Here is a 9,746-nt window from a genome sequence, read left to right on the forward strand (position 1 = left end):
CAAACCTCAAAATTAAAAAGGTTTGACTAAAACGAAATATCACCTTTTGGTTCGATGGACTAAAAATACTGAAAACATCTTCCCAGTATTTTAATTATTAGACGCAGCAAAGACAACTGAGATTCACTGGAGCATTTCACATCTTTTTATTTCTGCATTTCATTTCTTCAACAATTTAATTGCACCCAGATCTACAATAGTTTGAAAACGTGCACAAAACGTGAGTTTCTTCATCCTGCAAAGAATAATAAAAAATAAAATCTGACCCAGGCAAAAAAGGATAGCAGGAAACTAGTGTTAATTCTATAGTTCTCCTTCTAGTTAATCATAATTTAATACCTCAGCATAATATACTTATAAAGACCAATATGTCTTGTAGTTTGTTTTTTTTTTGTTTTTGCCCCTTGCAGCATTCCCCAGCCCTGCAGTTAAAAAAAATATTTTCTCTATTTAAAACAAACATTTCAATGTTATCATCATCATCATCATCACTATGGTCTTAGTAATTTCAGAGAAAAGAAAATATTTTCCTCTCGTTTTGACCCGCTCCCAGTTACCGAGGCCCGCCCACCCTCATCACAACAAAGATCAAAAGTCCAGATGGGAGAAAGAAAAGGGATGGAAACAGGAATGACACGTTTTACTCAGTAAATTAAAAAGGTGAGAGGTCATGTAGTTTAGAAATCTCCTCTGAACCCACACAAAATGAGGCCTGAATCATCTTTCCACTGTAAAACTTTTTTTTTTCTTTTCTTTTTTTGTTTTCCATTTTTCCTGCATACAACTTCAGCTGGAGATAATTTCCCCCCAGTGAAACCCGTTAAACCCACAACGCCTCGCTCTGCAAGTACAGCTGGCCGACGTCCGTGATCCGACTCGAACAAGGAGCGGTGTGTATTAAATAAAAAATAAATAGATATTCAAAAAAGGGGAAGGGAGAGAGAACAGTCCATCTATAATGTTCTTTTTTTTCTTCATTTTTACATTTTCTAAGAAAAATCTGACATAAGAAAAAAAACAAAAACAAAAAAACATTTATGCCTTTTCAGATTTTTCTAAAACATTTTTTTTTTTTACCTACAGTATATCAAGAAGATCATACAGATATACAGCAAAATAAGAAAAAAAAATACAACAGAAGGAAGTCATTAAAACCTTTTATGCAAAGGGAATTTAAAAACATAATAAATAAATAAAATACCAATATCATGATGATGGTGCAATTACAACTGAGTAGGTGTCTAACCAAAGCAGAGGACAAAAACAGTGAGTACTTGGTTTTTGCATTAAGTTCAATAAGGGACCTCTTGGTAAAAAGTAGGGAGAGGGGTTACATTAGGTGCTGATGAGAATCCTCCATGTCAGTTGGCTGCAAGTCCAGTAGTTTCAGAAGACAGTCTGGAAAACATTCAAGATTTAACACGTCAGAATTGAGATATAACCTTTCGCTTTATTTTTTAAATTAGATTGAAAACTTTTTGGTTTTCTCGTAATCAGAATCCTCTCCTGTAGCTTTTCCCCCACAGAAAAGCTTCAATGATCACAAAACTCAAACCTGTAAAACCTCAGCTCAGACAATTCTTACCCCCGCAAGACTTCTGGTGAAAAAAAACAGCTTTAAATCGAGCTTGTGAAGCTCGACAGTGGCATGAATGTGTTAAGAGGATAACAATGAAACTAATTGAAAATTAAGAGGATAAGGACACTAAATATGGTTGAAAAACTTCCACTTTAAATGTGATTAAGTCACAATAACATAACTGTAGTAAATAGAGCTAAATGTGAACTTGTATTCATCAGATTACACTTTTCCACTTTCAGCTTTTTTTCCACATCTAATTTCACTTGTTTAGTCTATGAATGTACTTCTTCATGCAGGTTTGCTTATAATTAGTATACTGTGTTCAAGGAAAAAAGCCAAGTGTGGCTCTCTTTGATTTTGCACAGAACAATAAACAAGAACATTTGTCTTTTGAATTTATCAGTTAAATTTTTTGTTTTGTCTATGTGCCATATTTTAAATAAAAATATTTATAGATTTTAGAGTTGGAAGCAAGGTAATCTCATTACAACAGGATTTCCTTTTACTTTATAGCTTCTTTTTTTTTAGCAACTACTAAAAATAGCAACTGAAATAAATTCCCTTTGTGAGGTCGTTTGTCACAACAAGTGGCTTTGCAAGCTGACATGTAATAAAATAAAACACTTGGTAGATAAATATATTGACTAACTAGAAGAAGTCCAATGTGTGCTGTGTGGTTCTTACCGGGCACTGATCAGGTACTGGGCCAGGCCGATGCTGGCGTGGGAACCCGTGATGGTGACCTGCCTGTCAGTCGAGCCCTCCACAGGGTTGGCGATCTTGATCTGAGCCCCGGACATCTGACGGATCTCGTTGATCTTCGCGCCCTGACGGCCAATGATGCAGCCAATGAGCTGGACACGAAAAAGAAGTTAATAAATCACATAAGATTGAATTTATTCAAAACGGAGGGAAAAAAAAAAAAAAAAAAGATGCAATATGCAGCTTCAATAATGTTAAGAAAAAGAAGTGAAGAAAGGCGACTCACATCATTTGGAATGGTCAGCTCATGAGAGCCGGTTTGTGCACAAGCGTCCATCCCAGCTGCAGCAAAGCAAATAGAACCCTGTTATTACAAATACATGGCAATTACAGAGCATCTTTACTTTAGTGGTGGAAAGTGTGGCACTAAAATATAGGCCATTTCTAAACTATGACTAAATACTAAAAGGGCCGTCCGCAGTCACATCAGGAAGTTGTAATCTTGCAGTGACAATAATTAACACAATTCTAACAAAGCAGGACTTTAAACTCTCTGCTTATGGATCAGCGTCTTTCTGATCAAAGTCTAAATGCATTTCAAATAGTGTCTGATCAGAGAGACTCACATTCTGGAGAAAAAAAACAGTTTAACAGTTCTATAAGAATTGGAGCTTTTTAACATCTAATCTGATGACTGTAGTATTTTGGGAATATTTGCCTGGAAGTCAACTGTAGCTACAGAATTCCTTGTTTTTCAAATGAACAAAGTACATTTGAGCAATTAACTTGCTGCCCAACACTACAGTCATTGCTTATGTCACCGAAGGGCTGATCTGTGGTCTGGGTAGAGACATGGACACACTAACGTGACTGTGAAGAAGGGTGGTTTTTTTGGGGGGGGGGTCGATATATAACTGAAGAAAAATAGCAATGTCACCCACATTTTAACCCATTTCACAACTATTCTTATTTTTGCACAAGCAATGTGTATCGACATGTTGCCTTTATCGTTAATAATGAGTAATATATATGTGTATACACAATTTGTAGGCAGAAGCAAATGGGTTCAAGTCCCACAGCCGACAGGTGACCACTGAGCAAGAAGCTTCACACCAGATGCTCAAGTTGCAGAACTTTCACCACAACCGTTTCCATCCCAAAAAGGACAAGTAGTGTTGCAGGTCATAAACTGTGAACGCCGCCGTACGGCGCGCCCGTCAACATGTCCACCTACCCTGGAAGGCCTCGTTGCCGTGTGCCACAGAGAAGGGGCTCTGCTGCATGGCCAGCTGGTGAAGTTTAGTGAGCTGCAGAAACAATGGAGGGAAGGCACACAGGAGGAGAACCACGAGTCAGGACTAAATGGAACCTGTGCCGGAGAGACTGAAATGTTGTTCAACGTTGATCGCGGTGATAATGAGCAGAAATGATGACGTGAAGAATGGAACCTACGATTCAGCTTTGAGGTTCTATTTACACAACGTGTACAAGTGAAAACACAAGACTCTTGTTGCATCCGGGGATCTGAGGATGCAACTTTTTGAAAACTCGCCCACTCTGTTGCTGTGCTTTGTGAAACGCTACCACTGGTAAATAGGTTCTGCACACGCACGAGTCGATGGACCGTAGCGATGATTGTCTCCAGAGCGCCACGACTCTCAGTCCATACTCTCCTGGGACTTGGTAGTTTTACACTTCAGTCACCTGGAATAGAATCCAAAACTACTTTCCTTTTCCAGCGTTTCTGCCTTTGCCATGTAAATGCAAAACAATGCGTTTTCACTTGAAACGTTGTGTAAACAGGGCGTCAATACAAAAAAAAAAAAAGAAGTGCACTTGTATTTCAATCTACAACCTTTGGGGATGGTAAATGGAAAAAAAGTGTTTCAAGCAGTGGTGAGGAAATGAAAATCAGAGGGATGGAGGAAGAGGGTGGTATGACTTCCCGCGATCGAGTTTCAAATATATTGAATCACTTACAGAGGGCCCTTCACTTACATCAGGCTGTGGAATGGGGTGCTGCCCTTGGACAGCGTATGCCTGCAGAGAGAGAGAGAAAAAGAGGGAGAACAAAAAAGCTCTCAGAAGGGCGTGGCAGTGTGACACCTAGTGTACTCAAATATCCTTCAGTTGTCTGCCCTTGGGGTGCGACAGGAACAATGTGTGGAATGAAACTGGGCTGCAGCTACAAGAATCGCCACGCGTGTCCAAACTGAAACCTTTCAACTCCTCGTGCCGAGTGCAGGCCGTTTGTTTACCTGACCACCTGCAAAGATGACAGGAGAGCCTGAGGGTTTGGGTCTGTATGGGATGGTCACTCCTTTTGGTGGAGACTAAGAAAAGGGGAGAAGAGAGAGAGAGAAAAAAAAAAGAGGCATTGTTGACAACCAGCAAATCATCCAGACTGTTTGCCGATATCCTCTGAACACTGGCAAAACGGGAAGAGCAGCATTGTGTTAAATGGCGTCCCTACCTCGAGCATGACGACGCAGATCTGCTTGACACACTCGATGATGGACTGTGGGGTCCCTGCAACAGTGATGGCACGCTCTGTGGAGTTGGGCAACATGTCCCCTGCTACTTGTACCTGAGCTCCTGCTGACTGCACACACACAAACACACACACAAACAGTTACCAGCTCGCCCGAATTTAGATTGTATTGAGTCCCCAGTGAATTGAAGGCTTCCTTTGCCTGTTATTACTGCAGAAACACACATTTGTCATTCTATATATCAAAGCAGGTTACCGCTTCAGCTTGAGTTTGCACTCAACAGGAATCATATTCTATCCACATCTGATTTCAATCTGAGAGAATGGAACAAGCATGAAAAATACGCAGTCAAATGTGAATGATGCAACTAGACGAAACAGACCACCCCCACCTTAAAAAAAAATAAGGAGACTCAAGCTTGCAGGGAAAACATCTATTGAATGTCTGTGACGGAGAAAAGTATTAGCACCCCGGCTGAAAGAGAATCAGATAACAGACAACGGAGCGGAATCCAAGTGCCATTTTTCATCCAGGGTTGAATTCAAAAGAATAATTTGAAGCTGTTGCAAAAACAGAAACTACTGATAAAAAGCTCCTTCAAGGAAAATCTTAAATGTGTGTATTTTCCTACTTTAAGTCAAGTGAAAATACTGAATCGGGACTCATTTGAAACGTGCTTCTAACAAGCCATGGCGAAAGCACCCAAATGCATATAGATCAATAATGCCAAACAGCGACTAGGCAAAGTCTTACAAAATTCTCGTGAGAAATGTATCCTGTTGAGTACATTTTTTAAAGATATTGTAAAATAAGTAGCACTTGGTACAATGTCACACTTCTGCAACGATGGATTTTATTTAAACCGATTTACAGCAGTCTCAACACGTGATAATCATGACATGGCAGAAACGTTAAAATTGCACGTGTACTTTTGTAAATCAAAGAATGAGTGTCTCCACCAATGCATAGTACAAAGTAAAGTTTAAGGCCATCAAGAAAAGTACAGTAGAAATAGTTATCAAACCAAAGTGTAGCCTTGTATTCTTTATAGTTGCTGTTTTAGCAGGAAGAATAATTAACTTCCAAGATTCCACCTCTATAAATGCTACCCTGTTACAATGTACATGTGGCTGAACATTCAAACTGAACCGTTGGTGTTCACTGTGAAATCAAATACCAGCAAAACTAAACAAAAACTAATTATTTATTGGCTAAACTGTTGGAAGTTGCACGTGTTACAATAGAAATGCTATCGAAGGAGACACGGGCAACCGGTGAACACAAACCTCTCTGATTTCTTTGATCTTGCAGCCTCCCTTGCCAATGAGCGAGCCACACTGACTGGCAGGCACGACGAGGCGCATGGTGACTGGCGGTTTGCTGGTGGCCGTACTGTTAGTCATGGAGGTGCTGATGTCCTGCAGGGAAAGACACACAGACAGACCTTGAGCAAAAAAAAAGAAAAGGAAAGAAAACCCATCCCTCTTGCTGCAATGGCTTGTTTCATTCCAAAAGTGGAGAGTGTTTCTAACCTCCTCCAGTTTCTGGATGATCATGGAGAAGGCTTTAAAGATGGAGGTGGTGGGTCCTGCGAGGGTGATGATCCTCTCTGGACAGTTTCCCTCTGAGATGTTGATGCGAGCACCACTCTGTGTAAACAAACAAGGAAGAAAATATATATTTTTTTAACATGTAATGGATGAGCCAAAATCATTGAAATGATTACAAAGTAGAAAAACTAAAAACAAATGTTACCTCCTCTCTCATCTTCTTCACAGACTCTCCTTTCTGTAGAAAAAGCACAAATATTGCATATATTTACAAAGGAAACAGGTACAGCGAGTGTCACTCGGGCAGTTAAAACAACTCACCTTGCCAATGATGCTCCCAACCTCCTGCAAAGGAAGAACAAAGATGCATGTTAAAACAATACATGCATTTCTAACGAGGTTTTTTTCTGGCTTCAACAGACCACAAGGTGCATGTACACATTCTCTTGGAAGTCTGCAAAGAGAAACATCTGGAGACGGAAGAGTTTTCCAACTGGCGGCTCCAACCAGACCGTGTGGATTTATTTGGACGTGGCCAGGAAGCAGTGCAGGTAGGAGGTTGAAAAAGACTCCATGGTTGATATTTCCCTAAAATATGTGCCAATTGTAGTTACGCAAGTCACCATTCAACCACAAACTTCCAATACTGCTTCATTCAGCCCCAAAGGTTCTGAACAACACTAATAAAACCTTTAACATGATGCACAGCAAATCTTTTTAAAAACTAACAAAGTGACAGAAACTTGGTTCACTTGGCATTAATGACAGAAATATATGAAAGAACTTTGAGATGATTTATCCCTTCAGATGTTGACTCTGGGTTTGGCTTGTGTCGACCATAATATAACAGCATTTTGTTTGAGGTTAACAAACAGAACGACTGTAGAAGCAAATACCGTGACATTAATCACTTAGTGGTCATAGAGCTTAATGTGCAGGTTGCTCGGTCAGGATTAACTGGCTCTTGAACGTAGAAGGGAAACAGTCGCCCTCCCAGTGAAGACATGAAGGTCTGAGCGACAGTAGCGCCGATCCCTGGACCGAAAAACCACTTTCCAAAGCATTTACTGCAAATGTTGGTTCTCCCGGCAGCTCAGTCACTCTGGAGGAAAACACTTCAACACCAGCAAATTCAATCAAGTGACTTGTTGGGTTACAAAAAGAGAAGCAAAAGGTGACAGTGAAGAATAGACTGACTTGATTTCTAATCTGTCCTCCTACGACCTCTTTATGAATTAAGTGTCCGTATGCTTTTAATATTTAGATACACAATATTGTGTGATGTCCATTTGCTTGGGAAAACATCTCCTCCCCGGGACTCACCACCAACAGACACCTGTGGAGGATTCACCCCAAACACATGGCTTCAGGATTTCACTCCTGTGCTGTAGTTATCCATCACCACAACCCCCATTCATTTGCATTTCAACTGCCATCGGTGTTACACTGGCAGAAACCTTTTGTTCATATCATCTACTCGTTGATTGACCTCATTAAAGTTGGAGAATGAAGTGGCGCTCATGATCGTGGAGTTTGCACGTTGCATGCAGAGACACTCACCTTTCCGTGCATGAGTAGCCTGATGGTTAAGGTGACATTAAGTCCTCCTTCAACTAGACTGGAGTCCATCGCCGCAGCCGAGTCCACGCAGTAAACAGTAGTCATTTCAACGGAGTCTTTGGTCGCCGGTAGAGAACGTCTGCAGATGGAGAGGGAAACATGACAAACGTGTCGAACCAGTGGGAGCATCTCGGAGGGGAGCTGTGTTTACTACACGAGCTGCTGTCAGCGCACGTCAATGAGGCGATGCGGCCACTTAACATCTTGGGGGGCTCGAGCTACTACTTGATTTTAACAAGGTTAGCCGGCTACTCGCGAAGAATGGGACGGTTCAGTTCAGTAATTCACATTAAACTGGCCGGAGTCCACTCATTCACGTCGGCACAATGACCCTCTGTCTCCCTGCGGATCCATCTATTTCCTGGTGCTGCGCAGCTGTGGCGACGTAGCGTAGCTCTTTAATTTTGTATAATAGCAAAATGTAAAACGAGGTTACCATTTAATGCACTGGGAGCAGGGCAAGTCTCCGTCTGGTGTGCAATGCTCGCGACCACAGAGCACCGACAGGAGCACGTTTTGCATGACAAATCCGGTTTTGCAAACACCAGCAGAGCCTGTCACGCGAACAAGATTTAGCGCGCAACTTCTCACAAATCACTGCTGTTTACTACACGAGCAACTCAAATGCCGCAATGTCTAATCACTTCATCTGTAAAGATAATAATCACTCCCAACACAGCGACCCGGAGCCAGCCCCTAACCGGCCGCAGAGTGACACACAGCGGTGGTTTTTCCGTCCAGCATGCTAGCATTAGCGCCGCCTGCTGCAGGAAGTAGTCGCATCCCGCGGCCTACGGAGCGTGCTGAGTTACCGCCGTCCTTCACTCGCAGAGGAAACAGAGAGAAGCACAAATCCGAGCGGATTCCTCCCGGGGTCTTACCGGAGTCGCCCGTCGAGGTGCGTTCAGGGGGTGGGTAGGGTGACAAGGGTGGAAGGGGGAGAGGTTCGGGAGGGAGTTTTGAGAGGATCCGGGGAAAAGGGAAGAGACGCCGCTGTTCGATCGGACTCCACTCTTCTCTTCTGCTCTGCACAAAAGACCAAGCGCACCCAACCCTGAACCTCGCGCCCCGCCCCCCCCACGCGCACGGCCACGCCCCCATCCGCAGGTCAACCACGCCCACCATGGCTGATTTAATACCCAAACCAGATCTGTGATAGTAAATTAATTTTCAGGTCCCCAGAAGACATAATTGGAAGAGTTTTTCTTCCAAGATATTCGCTTGTTGGTTCGTTTACTCTTCTATATTATCTGGAAGTCACTTTTTTGGAGCACGTTTTTTTTTTTCCTTCTGTATTTCAAAAGTGAGTGCATCAGAGATTTGGAAAATAGGCAATTGCTATGTGAGTACAGGCTGAGGGTGAAGCTACCGGGTAAGAAGAGAAGAGTAAGGCCAGTGAAGAGCTTCATGGATGCAATGAGGAAGCACATTATGGAGATCAGTGTGAACGAGGAGGATACAGGAGATAAAAAGGGTGTTGGGAGAAGAAGATCGACTGTGGCAACTCTGACAACTGGAATGTGCTGAAGGAAGAACATAAAAGAACACTAACAACATACAGCGACTCACAAAACGGAGTATAATATGAAAAAAAGACTGCTTCTCCACTCCCACACACACAGGAATAAAGACAACACGGCCTGCTGCTAAGAGACTGGCAATGAGTCCATAAAGACCCCATCAGCAAATGATATAACAGGAGTTTTGTGTATTATTCAGTGGCCCTGCTTAATTGTAATTTTCTTGTTGGTATCTTACGAGAAACTGCATCTAAGAAAAATTCAGTGTGCCATTGTAACC

The 9,746-nt window shown here is 42.1% G+C and overlaps 1 protein-coding gene across 3 annotated transcripts; it reads right to left on the reverse strand.

Moving 5' to 3' along the window:
• Positions 1-130: 130 nt before the first annotated feature.
• On the reverse strand, positions 131-8,982 carry LOC308130248 (poly(rC)-binding protein 2-like; the record flags this gene model as incomplete). 3 transcript variants are annotated; one of them, XM_080496487.1, is made up of 13 exons in its annotated part: positions 8,828-8,982; positions 7,887-8,025; positions 6,648-6,671; positions 6,532-6,564; positions 6,309-6,425; positions 6,063-6,194; positions 4,758-4,886; positions 4,543-4,617; positions 4,283-4,324; positions 3,519-3,591; positions 2,571-2,626; positions 2,267-2,436; positions 131-1,398 (listed from the first exon to the last, which is right to left on the reverse strand). In XM_080496487.1, exons 2-13 carry the CDS (start codon positions 7,989-7,991, stop codon positions 1,362-1,364), a joined length of 993 nt encoding a protein of 330 aa, XP_080352613.1. In that variant the 5' UTR covers positions 7,992-8,025; positions 8,828-8,982. The 3 variants fall into 3 exon arrangements, with proteins under 3 accessions (XP_080352613.1, XP_080352612.1, XP_080352614.1); XM_080496486.1 differs by having other exon boundaries at positions 4,265-4,324; XM_080496488.1 differs by lacking the exon at positions 131-1,398 and having other exon boundaries at positions 2,263-2,436; positions 4,265-4,324.
• Positions 8,983-9,746: the final 764 nt, after the last annotated feature.

Source organism: Blennius ocellaris (genome assembly GCF_963422515.1).
Source record: "Blennius ocellaris genome assembly, chromosome: 5".
Lineage (NCBI taxonomy): Eukaryota > Metazoa > Chordata > Actinopteri > Blenniiformes > Blenniidae > Blennius > Blennius ocellaris.